This window comes from Dermacentor silvarum, chromosome 10 (assembly GCF_013339745.2).
Source record: "Dermacentor silvarum isolate Dsil-2018 chromosome 10, BIME_Dsil_1.4, whole genome shotgun sequence".
NCBI classification, from domain to species: Eukaryota; Metazoa; Arthropoda; class Arachnida; order Ixodida; family Ixodidae; genus Dermacentor; species Dermacentor silvarum.
The window spans coordinates 24,603,015-24,621,368 of NC_051163.1; the positions used below are offsets into that span (position 1 = coordinate 24,603,015).

General features: G+C 46.7%; 1 protein-coding gene and 1 long non-coding RNA gene across 2 annotated transcripts; both read left to right on the top strand.

Annotated features, from left to right (window-relative positions):
• The first annotated feature begins 2,143 nt into the window (after positions 1 to 2,143).
• LOC119431424 (polyhomeotic-like protein 1) lies at positions 2,144 to 3,085 on the top strand. The gene has a single exon (XM_037698913.1). The coding sequence runs from the start codon at positions 2,144 to 2,146 to the stop codon at positions 3,083 to 3,085; it is 942 nt and encodes a 313-aa protein (XP_037554841.1).
• Positions 3,086 to 10,359: 7,274 nt separating this feature from the next.
• LOC119466056 (uncharacterized) lies at positions 10,360 to 17,073 on the top strand. The gene is made up of 3 exons (XR_005194995.2): positions 10,360 to 10,492; positions 14,306 to 14,352; positions 16,903 to 17,073. It is a non-coding gene; the product is annotated as an uncharacterized LOC119466056 (long non-coding RNA).
• The last annotated feature ends 1,281 nt before the right edge of the window (positions 17,074 to 18,354 follow it).

Below are 18,354 nucleotides of genomic sequence, written 5' to 3' on the forward strand. Positions count from 1 at the left end.
ATCGCTTGGGTCGTAGGGTCTTTCCTCCACCCCATTCGCATCTCACCAGGGGACAAGAAATTACGCTCTGACTGTACAGACAGGGGTTTACCCCTGTCCAGCTAGCGTTTCGGTATATATGGATATATCTCCTGACTGCCCGGACTGTGGGTGTTTGCGTACATTTGAACACATGATGTGGGCACAATTGCCCCCACATACCCAAGGAACTCAAGGTGAAAATCATCTCAAGACAAGGCTTTTATTCAGCCATCAAAAGCACGGATCGTCACCGCCTGCTTCAGGCAATCCAAGGGGCCCGCGATGCCGCGGGCAGCTAGGTACTCCCTGCCTGTCCCAAAGTGGGAGCGGCCCGCAGGGGGAGGGGGGGGGGGGGGGGGGGGTCGGGGTAAAACCCGGCTCTCCTCCCTAGGTCTACAAAAAAAGTTATTTATCTATCTATCTTCGGTCCACCGTCTGTTTATGTTACTTAAATTCTAGCCAGCTGTTCAGGTTATTTAACACTTCACATTTATTATTGCGATTCACTTTATTCCGAGGGCAGCCATTTTTGCAAGTGGCCGGGCCGGGTTGGTGGGTGGGCGGGCGGGGCATCTTTCGCTGTTTTGGTGGGCCAATCCCGGTGATAGCTGGTCTAAAATTATGTGCCGTAGGGTCGACTGGATATATATAACTCGATTTTTCAAAGGGCCAAGCGTATTTAGAAAAATGAGAAGCACAACTTCGCGGTTATCTTAGGTTTATTTACCCAACAGTTTCGGTCGGTGGACCGACCTTTTCAAGGAATATATATATTATATATATATATATATATATATATATATATATATATATATATATATATATATATATATATATATATAGGACATTACTTGCACAAGAAATTGAAATGCATAATGGAATAATTAACAGAAATTCACTAATTAAGTTTTTAACTAATTGCCTGATGGCCCTTATTGCAATTTACAAATTGTAGCCGTGGAGTTCGCAAGGCGGATCCACTTGGAACGAATTCTCGGAATGACACCAGTTTCGAGATAATAGTTCCCAAATTTTGCGGAGAAAGGCATTGGTGTTCCAGTTAGGTTCTTAACAAAACGTCGGTTTTTGCATTGAAGCACAAAATTAACTGGAACGACAATGCATTTCTCCGCAAAGTTCGGGAAATAATATCTCGAAACTGGTGTCATCCCGAGAATTCGTTCCAAGTGGATCCGCCTTGCGAACTCCACAGCTACAACTTGTACATTGCAATATTGGCCACCGGGTAATTAGTTAAAAACTTAATTAGTGATTTTTTTAATTATTCGATTATGCATTTCAATTTCTTGTGCAAGTAATGTCCGCCTTTTCGAGTAGACCAGTTCAAGTGCGCGCGCTAGCGCTATACTGGCCGCCGCCTATTTATGAGGGCCCCCCCTCCACTGAAGGGAGACTTTAAGCCATGCTTCCTTGTCCCAGCGTTGTCCTCGTGTTCTTCTTGTTGTTCCCTATATAGTTACATGGCGCAACCAACTCTGGGGGATCGGCCTTTAATGCGCTATCGTTTTCATACCGATTCTCCCTATTCTCCTATCGGCCTAGCTTGCGCGAGAGCTACAAGGTCTTTTCCATGGAGGAAGGCCCGTTCCTCGAGAACTCGCGCGAGCTAATTCTTCTTCTTTTTCTGCTCGTATGTCTGGCTCGCACGAGCAACGCTCCCTTCTTTTGAAGACGTTAAGTCGATGCCGTCACAATAACTAATATAATTTTGTTAACGAATGCTTGCGAAGAGTGTCAAATCTCGGTGAAAAAAAAGAAAGAAAGAAACGTGTATCTATACTAGTCAGTTTAGATGGAGCTTGGGTTTGAGTTTATTTTCCCAGCAAACGATGAGCAGTTTAGCACGTCTGCACGTAAAGAACACCTGCGCGTGACGCAGCTATCATCATCAACAGACTTGGTCGTTCCAACACGTTCTACATACGCCGCCGAAAGCCGTAAGCTGAACGCGACCGCTGGGGACGGAGTTGTGAGACGCCAACTGCGCTACTACTTCTACGTGTGCGACGCGAACCTCTCTACACGAAGCGTCTACGTCTACCGCCGTCCCTACGCACGTCTTCAGGGCAACGTATATAGCTTCTGTCTAGGCAGAGCATCAATGAAGGGTCAGAAAATCCGTGGTCGCGCTTCTGCTGGTCCCAGCAGGAGTCCAAGAGGCACGCCGCCGTATCCCTCGGAACGGCAACGCGACGGGTCTCAACTCAGCCTCGGGGACGCTGGCGAAGCTCTTCGGCCGGTGCCCGAAACCGGAGCGCTCTCCGTCTCGGAACTCTTTCGCCACTTACCCAGAAAATTGGTGTCCAAGCCCGGCATCAGGACGCACGTCATCGACGGGTACGTCATCCAGGAGTCGAATGAACCTTTTTCGACCGCCGACGCGACAACCAGCGACGCGGCCGCGCAGCATCACAGTCGCGTAAGCTCGGACGCCCCGCCGACGTCACTTCCGGCTTCTGGAACGACTGTGGACCCGGGTCCGTCTAGGGCTCGCCCCAAGAAGTCGACCCCTTCCGGTAGGCAGGGTCGGAAAGCAGCGGATCCGTTTCGCGTCAAGACGCAGCCGCCACCGCCGTCCACGACGCGGACTCCGGCGGCGACGTTGACCGTGCTCTTGACACCCGAACGTACTCCGACGTTATCGCCGAGCGAGAAGACGGCAGGAGTGCCGACGTCGGTGACACCGAGCGCCGCTCATATCCCCGACGCGAAGTCGAAGGGCAACGTCCCGCCGAAGGCATCGGCATCGACATCTCGTGGAGACTCGGCTTTGCAAGTGTTCATCACACCGCCGCTGCAACCTGCACCTCCTCCCCCGCCGAGCAGGAACTCGCCCGAAGAGTGGACGGTAGAGGACGTGGCCGAGTACATTTCGGGAATTCCGGAGTATGAGCATTACGCCGAGAAGTTCCGCTACCATGAGATCGATGGCGACGCGCTGTTCCTGCTGAAGGAACACCACCTGATGACGGCGATGAACATGAAGCTGGGACCGGCGCTGAAGATGTGTGCCGTGATAAGCTCGCTGAGAGCTGCGCCCTAAACTGAACTCGCGGTGTTCATTGCGACACCCATTGTTTGTTCACGTCGTGCTGATCCTGCTCAAAGAACACCACATGATGACTTCGATGAACATGAAGCTGGGACCGGCGCTGAAGATGTGTGCCGTGATAAGTTCGCTGAGAGCTTTGCCCTAAACTTAACTCGTGGTGTTCATTGCGTCACCCGTTGTGTTCACACGGTGTTCGTTGTAGCACGCACAGGTCTTCCCCTGGACGAGCGTCGCTGCAATTAGTGTGACATGTTGTACAAAGCATTGACCAAAGCATGACTGACTCTCTCTTCTTTCTCTCTGACATTTTTTTTTCTTTTTCATGGTAGTCCAACAAAGAGTTAGATTGTTATTCCTGTTAAATGAAAGAGTTTGTACATTTCCCCCCCCTGTTATTTTCGTGATTTTCTAGCTGCCTGTTTTAATTGTTAATGCAGGCTGTTTTTACTTGGCACTCAGTACTTTTCGCATGTTGCGCATTCAGGTAAATGTTAGTGTTAGCACCATAAGAATGGAGGATGGTCAACATAGTACATGCGACACATTAGACCAATATGCTGGCGAGGACAGCCTGCAGAAAAGACCGTGAGCGCTTGCACTTATCAACTCAGAGCAAAAGAAGACGCCGCATATCCACGAAGTGAATGATGATGAGTGGGCGAAGCACCGGGGGATCATTCGGGCAAAACGCCGGAAGCGTTAGCCGGAGCTTCGCGTACATATATATATATATATATATATATATATATATATATATATATATATATATATATATGTGTGTGTGTGTGTGTGTGTGTGTGTGTGTGTGTGTGTGTGTGTGTGTGTGCACTGTACATGTGTACAGTTTATACAGCGCTTATATAGCCATTGTGCACCGCAGCGCCCCTAGCGGTCTCCATGCAAACCAGAGCTACGGACTACGAGGGACAAGGCTCGGCCCTAAGGTGCTTCGCCCCTAAAATAAAGTGAGCGAACAACGAACAATATTTCAAGTGACGTCTGAATCGTTATCAGCTGTGCCGACACTCCACACCAGCAAAATATAATTTTTTTAGAAGTACCATCGACTGTTAAATTACCAAGGTAGAAATAAGTATTCTTTATTTATTCACATTCCTAGTTTCGCACGAAAGCATTATACAATTCGCTTATTGGCAGTGATGCAAATACTTGTCAGCACTAAAGGAACACACAATGTGTGAAATACATGCTTTGTCGCCATGCATTCAACGGGACTCAGCACCAATTTAAATTAAAGGAGTACTAACACACACATTTCTTACGTTTTTTTTATATCTGCCTTAAATGAAAGCGCTCGATTTCGACACCTTAGAACTAAGTAGCAGCAAGTCTCAGAACTATTGACCCTTACAGTGTCGTTTTTATTGCGATAGCAATTATATGGACACTCAATAGCAGATTTCTGCCGTCGGCGTCGCCGTCACCGTCGCCGTCGCCGTGAGGTTCCGTATGACGTCATTTGGAGAAGAAATCGTCGCCGCGCGCCGAACGCTGTATGTGCGAGTGAAAGGGCGCGAGGGGCGCGTCTTTCACGGGGAGTGAACGCACGGCGGAGAACAAACGCGCGTTCTGCGCCGTGCTCGCTTAAGGGCTGCAGAAGTAGGCGTCTCTGTTCTCCTTCACAATCACCATGTATGTAGAGCAAACGCGCCTTCTTCCGACGAGCGAGAGGCCGTGGGGGAGGGGGAGGGAAGGGAGGCGACGTTTAGCTGCGGCACGCAGTGCCTATTTATTATCAGAGGCTCCGGCAACAGTCACCAACGCCGCACGCATTTTGAGCGAACGCGGGCAAAACGCCGATGGCGTCGACAACAGTTCTGCGTGTTGCCGATGCTGCTGCATGTCCAAGTTTATACAGCTGATAAAGCTAATATCATTACTCCGTATAGCTCTCTACAAGTTTGCTATCGCAATTGATGCTTCGCCTTTCAGGTGAAACTGCGACAACTTTTTTTTTTCCGAAGGTAACACACCCGCAGTATCGGGTTTTCTCTCGAATATAAAAACGAACACGACGTTTTCTTTGTGGCTGTGCAAACGTGCAAAAATGACAAGGATAATGTCAAATGATCTCCTGGTAATTACCCTCTCAGTCTATGACAATAGGCATGTCAAAAGGAACATATCGGTACGGAAAAGCGGAGACGTACCGGTACGTCAGCAACGCTGGAAAGACTATAAAGCTTTTCTTCGACCAGTTTCAATCTCGGTTTTCAGAAGCGTGGTCAGGAAGTCTATGTGACGCCACGAAGCAGAAGGGCGTCACGTGGGAGTAGAAGATTGTGACGCTCTGGCACTCACCTTGGCTCGTTAGGTTGCCTGGTATGATGCTACTGGTTACATGTTCTGATGTAGCGGCATACCAGACGACATGTGCTAGCAGGAGAGAGTACCGGAACGTCGCGATGTTATGCACCCACGTGACCACCTTCTGCGTCGTGATGTCACGACACGTAGAACTCCTGACGAATGAAACTGAAACTGGTTGTAGCGTAGCTTCAATAGTACAATAATTACGCTACTCATATTCTTGTACTTGTTTCGAGTTTCGAGTTCGAGGACATTCATCGAAAGCACAAAGATAAGACGTGGAAAATGTCCTGTCAGCACTCCTTTAACTGAGCATAAGGGACCGAACCCCCCACCATGCAGCTGTGTAGATACTTTCCTCATACTATACTCGTCTCCAGTGCAGAGTGAGAGACCATAGCGCACCAGCGCCTGTCGACCTCTCTGCATTTCCTGTCAATAAAAAATATATTTTGTTAAGTTACAAAAGATGGCGGTTTAAATTGTGTAACATTCAGTCAATTTCATGTATTCGTGTTCGTCGCCAGTGCGCCGTCATCAACATTCAGTCATGGCCATCCCTTAGCCATCATACCCTCGTCCTCACGACGCCCTGATCATGCATTTGTCTCTATGTCGTAGTCGTGACACCGTTACCGTCATATCACCATCATATCATCCCCGTCATCAGTAACCAGGCCCGTAGCCAGGAATTTTTTTTTCGGTAAAACTCGTAATATGTAAATTATGTGACTATTTTTATTACTGTTTTATTAATAGATTTAAATTTTTAGTTTTGAGATGAATCTTCCTAATAGTATAATATTTTTATACGGACGATTCGTCTCAATAGATTTCATTAATAAACGATTGTCGCAGTTTCACCCGAAAGGCGAAGCATAGTTGTGATAGCAAATTAGTAGAGAGCTATACGGAATAAGGATAGTAGCTTTATCAGCTGTATAAACTTGGACATGCAGCAGCACCAGCAACGCGCAGAACTGTTGTCGACGCCGTCGGAGTTTTGCCCGCGTTCGCACCGAACGCGCGCGGCGTCGGTGACTGTTGCCGGTGCCTCTGGGGGCGTCTCGGAGGTTTTCGACGAGTTCAGAACGGGACACCCGTCGAGCAGCGTCGGAAATCTTACCCACCACCTCGCCTCGCAACGTTTTTATATAAATACGCATTTGGTGCCGCAGCTAAACGTCGCCTCCCCTCCCTCCCGTCCCCCCATGGCCTTTTGCGTGACGAAAGAAGTCGCGTTTGCTCTCTATATACGGTGATTGTAAAGGAGGAAAGAGACGCTTAATTCTGCAGCCCTTCAGGGAGCACGGCGCAGAACGCGCGTTTGCTATCCGAGGTGCGTTCGCTCCCCGTGAAAGCGCGCGTCCCTCGCCCCCTTTCACTCGCACATACGGCGTCCGGAGCACGGCGACGATTTCATCGCCGTTGACGTCACACGGAACCTCACGCGACGGCGACGACGGCAGAAATCCGCTTTGGAGTGTCCATATAATTGCTATCGCAATAAAATAAAACAGCGTTACTAAGAGTCAAAAATAAAAAAAGACGAAGAGTGGAAATATTCGTTTTATTGAGGCACACCATCGGGTGCGGCGTCCTCTGCTCTTTTGTGATGCTCCGGGTAGCTTACGCAGTGGCCCGTTCGGCCAGTGTACTCAGCGCCGTAGGACATGGGCGTCGTCATCAGTGCGTCGTTATCATGCGGTCTCCCTGAATGTTTCGTGGTCATGCATTCGTGGTCAAGCATTCGTGGCCATACCGTCGTCGTGCATGATGATGCCGCCATCTTCGTACCACCGTCATGTCGTCATGGTGACGCCGCCGTCGTCATACCATTGTCATCATTCGAGCACCGTCATCCGATTATCGTCTTTCCAGCATCGTAATCCCATTATCGTCATGTCATCGTGCTCGTTCCAGCACCGCCATAGTCCAATGTCGTCATGACGTCACAGTCAAGATGTCTTCGTCAAGCTGTCGTCGAGTTTTATCGAAACAATTCTAAACCCAGAACGCTATAGTCATTAAAACAGAGTATGCAAATTATCCCTGCAGCCCTGCGATCTGTGACCACAAGCTCCCCGCATTTGGGCGCAGCACGTGGCCTCATTGCGCCTGCCCAATAAAGCGCCGATTGTCTCGCTCAAGTTGTCGAATAATGTTTTAGTATGACATAGTGAAGGGGGGGAAAGATACCGCGCTGACAACAGGACTTCAAAATGCAAATGCAAGTGCACCCCCTGTACGTCGTACGTACGCCTATGGTTCAAGTTACGTGAAACACCCGGTATAAATATATATCTGATTTCAAGGTAGAGGCATCTATGGTTGCCGAAAGGTTGTACTTGAAAGTTTATGCCACTTATTGCACAGCATATCTTTTACAGATTTCTCTTTCGAGATTTTATCTTGATTGAGAGAGCTTTTCGTTGACTTCGAAACGTCCTTTTGATGAAGTGGTTAAAAAATGGGTACAAAAATACACACTCTAAACCCAGAACGCTATAGTCATTAAAACAGATATATGCTAGCTCAAAATATTTATAACAAACAATATGCAGGACAATTACAAAGCACACAAAATCAAAATTATCCCTGCAGCCCATGTTATTGCTGCAACGCACACAGCTATCGGCCCGACAGCGATCTGTGAAAACGCTTCATACTGTACTACAGTGGCATAAATAAGAAGTATAATTACCTCCACAAGCACATCGATGCACGCTGATAGATCCACAAAGCCGCGAAGGACAGGGGTAAAACAGTTGCCTTGCCCCGCATTTGGGCGCAGCACGTGGCCTCACGTGCTTGCGCCTGCCCAATAAACCGCCGTGTTCCCTTCTCTGCGATACGCCTTTGATGTCAATAAATATTACGGCCTTTTATATGCGGTATCAAGTCAGTAATTTAGGTTAAAAGTTTTTACATGTACTTTTTGCGCACTTCAACAGAAAATACGACACTAACGAAACTTCAGCCGCAAACAAATATGGTTGCTGCTATTGCCATGGGTGTTCTGTGTTCGTAAACCGTCGTTCGTAAGCTGACCGGGCAGCGTGATTCTGCCTTGCAGATTACAGCTGGCAATTCGTTTTTTTTTTGTTTTGTTTTGTTTTTCATGGGGAAGTATTCGCTGTGCTGTAAACACTAGCTGTTTCCTCAACGACTCATCGCGACGAGGTTCAGTGAAGCAAAATTGGCAAGACCATGTTGGCGCACGTCGCTTTTGTGTATGTCGCCGAGAGATGGCCAGTTTCACTAGCTTAGTGCGCTGAAACTAATGCAAACGTGCGAACGCAGTCTGCTGCACATTTATACAGCAGGCCTGATTTTTAATTATTCAGTGATTAAATAGAAACACCTCTTCATGCAAGCAAGGGGTCCGCTAGTCTATTTTTTTCATCAACTTTCACCAACAAACACGAGCTGTGGAATCCAGCAATACATGTTGTATCAGACCAGCAACAATCTGCATAAGAAAAAATGTCACAGTTTCGCCCTAAGGGCGAAGCAATGAATGCGATAGCAACACAGCAATGTCATACGAAGTAAGGTGAGCGGCTTTGGTAGCAACAACACGCAGAACTGTTGTCAACGCCATCGGCGTTTTGCCCGCGTTAGCTCAAAATGCGTGCGGCGTTGGTGACTGTTGCTGGAGCCTCTGATATAAATAGGCACTTGGTGCCGCAGCTAAACGTCGCCTCCCTTCCCTCCCCCTCCCCCACGGCCTCTCGCGCGTCCGAAGAAGGCGCGTTTGCTCTACATATATGGTGATTGTGTACTGAGGGTGCCGACACCGGTGACAACAGTTTATGCATGGAAACAACTCTTCTCTCGTATGTTCACAACACGTAAACACACCATAAACATAATTGACCAAAAGACCCATGTTGCCAAACGTTGTACCAACAACCACTTACACACAAACACACACTCATACCTTCTATGACACACACACACACGCGCGCAACACACACACACACACACACACACGACACACACACACACGTGGAGAATAAGACAAACGTCCTACAATCACGACCTGACATTGATTCTACACATCCTGGATTCCCATCGGCGTCTATTGTGAGTGGCCAGTGCCCTGGCTGTGTGTTAGAAAACGGCATTGCCTCCATGTTAAATATGGGCAGGATGGCGGGGAAAGTGGTCTACATATTTTTTAAAGAGTGTGTTTCGTTTAGTTGTTAGCCCTTAGCGCACAATGGAACCTAACACAAAAGTTGGCCGATATCTGCTACGTGGTGACCATATTTTACATAAAGGTCTATTCTGTAACACAGACAACCTGGCCTGGCCATTGTGCTGGGAAACTGCTTGGCCGCCAAGCACAATCTGCGCTGCTATACTTTGCCGGTGACAAACTGTCGCGCAGAAGCTCACGCACAAATGTTTAAAGAATGGGACGACAAGCCGTCTACAGTTTGTCATGTCAAACTAACAAGCGCAAACAGCTACGATTGTGTACATTTTGGGTAAATAGTTCAGTTCGCGCCGGTTGCTCCACGTGTTGCATACTGATTGTTTTTATTTATTATTATCATTATTATTAATGATGAATCGATCAAAACTGCTCGCGCACACAGGGCGCGACGTTTGCGGCGTTTCAATGCACCATTTCCCGTGGGTTCCGTACGCGGCCGGCCGGTGCACTGCGTTACCGCGATAAAGAAAATAGTTCATCAAAGAAACTAACCATAAAACTTTCATACACTTAAAAACCACAGAAATTGTTAAGCAATATTTTTATATTACAAAATTCGTTAATAAACATTACAATTCATGTCCATGAAAGCGTGTATTTGAATGCGCGTACTTGTGTGAATGCGCGTTTGCGCTGTTGACTCTTTGGCGCATTCCGGGTGTTTGTACGTGCGGCGTATGCCGCGGTATGCGTGCAGTTTCCTTGAGTTCGCTGCGTTTTCTGCGCGCTTGGTTTGCCTCGCTGTGACTTCTTTGGTATATTCGCACTTGTTTCTCGCATTTTATGGGCTTCTTGTTGCCTCGAAGATCACCATGATCGCCTCCGACTCAGCCACATCAAAGGTGAGTGATAGTTTCGAATTCCCCTTGCTCGTTCATTGCGACGCGATCAACAGAAGCGCGAAAGTGCGTACAGCGCCTGTGCGTGTCTTCCGCGCGCCTCTATGCGCGTTTTCATTACTAGTACTCTCCTTCTGTTCCGAGAATTGGCTGTATGTACCAACGTTACTAGGCAAGCTAGTCTAATAACGTTGGTATGTACAGCACTGGATTTGTGATATTGAACATGAAATTTTGTCCTGGGTTAACTTCACGGTGCGCTTGTGGCGACGTAAAGCAGCTATGTGGGGCCAGCGAAAACAGGACATGTGCCACGGCCGGGCTGCGTATTTCTATTTGCGCCCACGCACAGTGCTCGACCGCTGGCGACACGCTGCGCCGCTCGTGCGTACCGCGTTTCTAGGTGGTTTCTTTCGCCGAGGGCGCTCGAACGCAATCATATGGTTCGCATGAATGCAGGCCTTGGAAGCGTTGGAGGCCCTGGAAGCTGTATGGCTGAGTGGTAGAGTGTCAGTGTACTAGAGTACACTCTACTGAGTGGTTACTGCGCTCGCTTCGGGGTCATGCGTACGCGGGTTCGAATCCCGCCGTGTCTCGCTTCTAAGAAGCGAGCGCGCGCGCCAGGTCGAGCCCGGCCGTGGTTGTGGCCCACGATATTTGGTACGGTGTTCGAGCACCGATTCAATTAGCCTTATTAATGAGCGCTCATGCTTTGCCGTTTCGGTAGAAAACAGTGCGACGTGAAATCACCCGAACTGTACTGTAATCAAACGTATTTCGTTCGTGCCACGCCGTCCAGTGACGTGCATCTGCTACATAGCGTGTCAGCGTCCTTGTAGCAGCGAGGGGTGGTGTGGCCGGCGAAAATATGCGTGGGACGATTTGCAGTTCGAATGTAATGTGCTGCGCTGTTCGCTTCAGGGTCGAGTGCACCGCGTTGCTTACACGCCGTGCGGTCGCTGACACGCCGTGCGGTCAACGCTCGCGCCATCAGAAAACATATAGGAAGCCGTGGCGCGCTAATAATATAGAATTCCAAGGCTGTGCAGCCAAACGAAAAAGTTTACGGACCATCGGGAACGCAGCCTAGTATTCGCATTTACAGCTTCTACCAGTATATGTGAACAGCATTGTGGTGTTCGGTTTTACTGACTGCTATTGCAGGCTGCATGGAAATTGGACGTTTTCTGAGATCCTGTGGGCTGTAAACTTTTTCAAGCGAAGCTTGTATTGCCTCACGAGTGTCGGTGGTGGGGGGTGTCACGCTAAAACCCTATCGAAAACCTTTCGAAAATTCGCGTCGCATTCACTTGGTATACACCAAAATTGGCATGGACGGGTATGGATGTATGACTAACATGACTGATAGGTCATGACATCAGTAACATCACATGCTCGTCTGTTACGTCGCGATTAACGATAATAAAATCACGTGTGGCGCACACCCGCATTTGATATGCGAGTATGCGCCACAAATCCCAGGGACAAGAAAGAAAGAAATCACGTGTGGCGTATGCATGCCCGCATTGGATATGCGGGTATGAGCCAGGGACAAAAAAAAATAAAGAAGAAGAAGAAAGAAAGAGAGCGCGAGGGTTTCCGAAGCCCAGGCGATCGAAACGTCAGCGAAGAGCAGCCGACCCTCACTTTAGGGCAAACCAAGCGGAACGCCTGCGACAGCGTCGTCTTTCCACAAGCTTCGCTTACCCGGTACTGCGCACGCGCAGTCGGTTAATTCTGCGCGTGTGCAGTACCGCGGCTCCAAGCGCTAGGGGGCCCCTACGCTTGCGTCCCCCCATAGAGTTAATTTAACCAACTCTAGAGTAAAAGCTCCCCATAGTGCCCATGTATTGTAATCGGAAACCGCAAGGGCGCCGCCATGTTGCTACTCTATGCAGGCGCAGACGAGATGCGATTCGGGCGAGACGCGCTATCAACTTGATCTCGATCCCTCCGTCAGTATGGTAGCCGATCTAGTTAAGGCACCTGCAAACGCAGCCTTTTAGACACCGTCAATTTCACATTCAAATTTTCTAAATAGCCATCCAATATTTATTCAAAACATGCGGAATGAACTTCAAACGTCTGTGCCTACGTGCTACGTGTAAGTGCTTGCTTTTGTATAATATGTTGAATGTTTTTAGTGCTACGAAAAATTTGTCGTAGCAACATGGCGGAACCTATGGAGTTCACACTTTTTTCGCCCAGCTTTTCCTCTAGAGTCAGCATACTAACTCTATGCGTCCTCCTAATCTAAAACTATTTTCTCGACAGGGGAAGGGCTGCTGAATGCTGGGAAATCGGGTTATGTGCCTTGCCAACCATGAGTGGTTTGTTTTCCACCGGTGCGCGCGCGTTCTACTTTATTTTTTACAGCGTAAGCTGTTATGGGCTCATTCCAATAGCCGTTTCGGGTCGCGATGATTCCGCCGCCGGCGGCCGCGTCACCACTATCGCCGGAAACGCGAAAAAAAGTACCCGATTCTCGCCGGGATCGAATCCGCGCCCGCTGCGTGGGAGCCGGATACTCTACCACTGAGCCACGCAAGCGCTTGCTATCGAGCCGCGGAAAATACCCTAAGGCAAACGCAGGGTGAGACGACTCGAGCCTCCGCCAGCATTGTGGCGCCATCTAGGCAAGATGCCTGCAAACGCAGCGTCCGCAGGCTCAGACGACGATATGCGATTCAGACGAGGCGCGCAATCAACGCGTTCCCGAGCTGCTGAGACTCCGCCAGTATGGTGGCGCCATCTAGTTAAAGTGCCTGCAAACGCGGCGCGCCCGACATGTAAGTTGTAGTAAGGCTTGATCGGGCTCAGCAGACTGCTGTGGAGAGCATTACAAGTCGCAGTTCGCCGTCGACGCCGGGTGGACAGTTCAGATCATTATCATCAAATGAGGCGAACAGACTGCCGCGAAGACCCTTTTGTGTGTGGTGCCCAAATTGGAGCTACTCTTGAGCCGCTCCACCAGCTTAAGCTGTGACTGTGCTGCGTGTGCCGCGCAGGCCTGTGACTGTTTTTCCCCCATGTTCTCCGTTCGACGCCATCGAGTGCTTTGAGCAAACGGCTACGTGTAGGCGATCTTTGCATTCACGGAAATGGCAGATTCCATGGCATTCTAGGTTCTAATTTATTGGGATAGAACGTAATCGCGTGAAATTTCAGCCTTTGGCACTTCAGTAACACTTTGACTTACAAAGTTCGAAAATCAGTAAGCGAACGAGATGCGTCGGCTTTTCTGCCGTGTCGTTCCACTGTGCTTCCAGGGGCATGTATGCATTATCGACAATATTGTTGCATAAATGTCAAAAATTAGCAGAGTTTTTTGTGACTATACAAGTAGATGGTTTTGTCAATAAGTTATAATTGCTTTGAATTCACACACTATAGAGAGGACAGAGTGAAAGGGGAGCACATCCTTGTTAACTAAATGACGCTTTGCGACAAGCTTGGAACAATGCTTTGTTGGTGGAGGAGTTCTATGAAATACTTTCTTTGAGAGTAAGCAAAATGTAGTAGCAGCAGCTAGACGGGAGTAAGAAAATGCAACACGATGGTTTTATTTGAAAAAGCTGCCTTTAAGAAGTGACTGCCTTTAAGAAGCAAAAATAATTTTAGAAATTAGGAGAAGAATTAAAAATAATTATTTGCCCACCTCACACTGTCAGTGGCAAGAGCAGCCACACTTTGTTCTTTTGAAACAGTCATTTATATCCATCCATTTATGTCAACTTAATGGTCCATGTAGATCTTTTAATTGTTGCTTTTGATGTATTGTGGCCTCGTGTTTTAATACTGACATCTGTTTATCAGATTCAAAATGAACCTGGAGACACCACAACCATTCCGGAACGCGAAAGGTGCATTCTTTGGTCATTCATCTAGCGTCACCATGATCAAATGCAGTGATGCCGTGAGAATGCATTGCAGGGAGCAGAAGGAAAACATTGCTGATGCGACCGCAACCATTTCCTCCATTGATCAATTTGTGCGCAGTGCCTTCAATAGCAGACATGCACTTAATCACTTAGACTTTGCAACTGCACCAGGACTAGGAGTAAATTTCGGTGTCACTTGTGAACATACTAAACATAAAATGTCTTTTCAGAGTATATGCCTGATATACGAGGGGCGTTCGGAAACTTGGTATTATTGGAACCATAAGTTTGGAACAGGTGTACACATTAGGCATCAACATGAATGCACGTCTTTTTAATTTTAACAGAATAAAAATATGTCCAATGTAGTATTGCAATTCACCGCAAAGCAAGATCGAGCAGTGATCCAGGCTTTCTGCATTTCAAGGGACAAAATTCCGAAGAGATTGATGCCTAGCTGCACGGTGTGCAGTGTCAGTCACTACATACCGTAACCCTGCCCCATGAATCTCCTTGGCATTGTGTCTCTTGAGATGCAGAAACCGGATCGCTGCTCATAAAGCAATTTGAAATCGGGCGGGTGGGGGAGAGTTCGCAGGGCTCTCCTCTGGATCAGCCAGTGGTTGCCCTCTGCTATACTGGCAATCACACCTTAATGAGAATCAATGATGCATGTTACCCTATTATTGAACCAAGTGTATTCCTTGTTTTGTATTAAGGAGACACTAAAGACACCATAAATCAATTACAACTGAAAAAGCACCCTTTTAAATTTCTTATTTCTGTTAATTTCTTGGCAGTAGGTTGATTATGATATGAGAAAATGAAGCTCAAAGCTCCATTTTCCAAGTATCGTCCCGATACCCTAGTGCTGATACCTGATTGTGATGTCATAGATTTCAAGCATTTTTACCAACCTGGGTTGTTTTGGCTCAGTAAAAGTTGTTGACGCTTTTTAATTTCAGTCTTTAGCTCTTTTGAAGTATAATGAAGAATGCCTTTATTTGTAAAAAAATTAAACTCCAGCAGACACCAACAAAATCCATGACTTCACTTTACTCAGCCTCTTGTCAGTGTACGAGTGAGTCCTTATGTATAGTAGGAAGGTCATTTACAGATACGCGTGAATTTATTTTTCTCTTTAGCGCTCAGCCACCGTGGTTGCGTAGTTGCCTTGGCATTGTGCTGCTAGGCATGAGGTCGTGGATCAAATCACCACATTTTGATGTAGATGAACAGTAAAACCACTCGAACACTGTGCAACCCCAGGTGGTCAAAATTAATCTGGACTCCCCCATTATGGTGTACCTCATAATCAGATTGTGATTTTGGCATCTAAAACTCCAGAATTTATTTAATTTAATTTCTCTTTAGTGCTCTTTTAAGCTGTAGCATTCATTATCTCTACAAAAACTCGTGCTCAAGGTATTCTTAAAGATTTAGTAAACAGTAAATAAAAGTGTCTACAAGAGTTCAAGTATAGCTACTGCCATAGCCTCATTACTATAGAATCACAGATGGTTTTCAGTTTCACTAATGTTTCTTCCCACATTAAAAAAAATTGGCAGTGCAGCCATCCTTTAGAGACGATTGGCAACATTAATGCAATTACCATTGTTACGATCAGTGTGTAATTAGTGATGATACATGATGAGGATTCTTATGATGGTAGAATTAACGAGACAGCCAGAATTGTGATACATTGTGTGAGGGTGCGATGACGCCCGTCCAGGCAAATGACTCAGTCTCCCATGAGGTCTCTGACGTGGACATCGAGTGACTTCAAGTTGATGGCGACCTGCTTCTCAAAGTTGTAGTTGTCCACAAACTTCTAAGTCTGCTCCATGATATTGCGCAGCATGTGCTTTGCGAGTCGATTCATTTGATTGATGAGGTAGCGGTTGGCACACCCTGCCTTTGTGGCTTATGTACACTTCATACAGCTGAGTAGAATCTCGCAGGTTACTTCAGGGACACTGCAAGTGAATCTGATGTGTAGTGTTAATTGCATTAACGTCGATAGTTATCTTCTTCTTCGAGCTCCTACTGCTACTTGCCAGCACAAGCAGCAGTTGCCTAAGATGGCTTGAAAGGGGTTAATTGAAGAGTGGCACATACACAGGGACCCAAGCTGGTCTGTCGGTTGTTTATGAACCTGTTTCCCTCAACATAGCAGCTCGATATTCTACCCGTTAGACTATGGACTACCAAGTGACGCAAAATTGGAGGGAAAATTGTTAGACAGACATCCGAAAGTATGTGAAGAATCCTAAGACTGCTAATTGCATTGAGAAATCCTGAATGTTATTGATATTTTGGTTTACTTATTATGTTGTTGTTTGTGCTGGATAAATCCTCGTTTTTTGAAGCACATGTCATCCAAACAGCATGAGAAGCTATGAAAGTAGTCAAGTAAGGTTAGCATTCCAGGTCTGGAACAGGCACTGTTGTGATTTATTTGGAGTACGACTGTTGTGTGAATGTGCTTAAAAGCCTTAAAACTTCCTTGCTAACATTTACTTAAACGTGCAGGTTCACATAGGTTGGAGGAGTGCTCGTTAAGAGATGGTCCTGGCTACAGCTTACCATAGCCTGCCACGGTGGACCAGGCAAGTTTGCAGGGGTCTTGCTTCACCGTACGCTCACAGAGGAGGACTCACTCTTTGGAAACAACACCAAGGGGCAAAAAGAGGCTCTTGACCCCATCAGGGTCAGTGCTGTCATAGGCAAGTACCGTGCATCTTTTGCCGTCGCATTTTTGCATTCACTTTCTGTATTTTAAGTTACCAACTTGCCATTAGCATAACAAATGACATAACAAGTAGTGTGTGTATGCATCTGCATGCTACTGCTCATATGATCTTAAATGCCTACGGCATCCATACTCAAATGCTTCTGAATTTTGAAAGCCGTCTTAACTGCCAGAAGTTTTTGGCGGCTCCACCAAACAAAATTATGTGCATTTGCGCATTAGTTGTGCCACTTGACTGTCAGTGCAATGAATACTTGTCTGTGAAGCACACTTCCAATATAGTGGCATGGAGGGTGTGCTTAAGTAGCCTGAAAGTGTTGTTATAATATAGGAATTGCGGAGAAGCTATGCACAAGTGCAGTTCCTGCTCAACTCGAGGGACAGCACTTCCACCAAACATCAGCAATCACAATGGCCCTCAAGGTTCTGTAACACAAAACACACCAATTGTTTCGCCTAGTTTAACAGACCACATTGAATTAAAATTGCTCCTGTCTTGAAGGAGGTCCATGTGGTGCCAAACAGCCTGTCATCAGAGGGAACATAAGTTGTGTGGCATTTTTGTTTGGTTGTTCCGATCAAATCACCAATAGGGACAGAGTTACCAGCATCACTGTCAATAATACTATGTTTAGCAAACACTCATTCATTCTAAGCACCTATTACCTGCAAGTTGGTAACTTAAAATACAGAAAGTGAATGCAAAAATGCATTCTATTTATTAACATGCACTTCATCACTTTGTTTTATAAGATATGGTAAAAAAATATGTTTATGTGGCATTTCTCCCCATATTTATATAAATTGAGCAGCATGGAATAGGCCCTTGGCAAGTACTGTCCAAAGCTCTTTACAGACTATGGGACATGTCCACAACTCTTATTCTGAAGTTGTTGGAACTTTCTCCTGCTTTCTTACTTGAAGGGAGCACTTGCCTGTTATATATGGGTTATTATAAACCATTGCTGAAGTAGCCTATGGGCTTAAATTTATCAAAAAGATGAATGGGCTCTCAAGGTGCTCTTGTTTAACCAGTTGATATATCAAACTTTCGAATCACGAATTGAATAGTGTTCTATTCGATACGGTCTTCGAATGGAATAGTCACTATTCGTTAATGCAAATATTTCTCGAATACTTTTTGAATATTTCAAAATCCCAAATAAACATGAAACTAGAGTGAAACTATGGTTAAATTTTCACCTTAACAGGCATAGTAAATACATAAAACA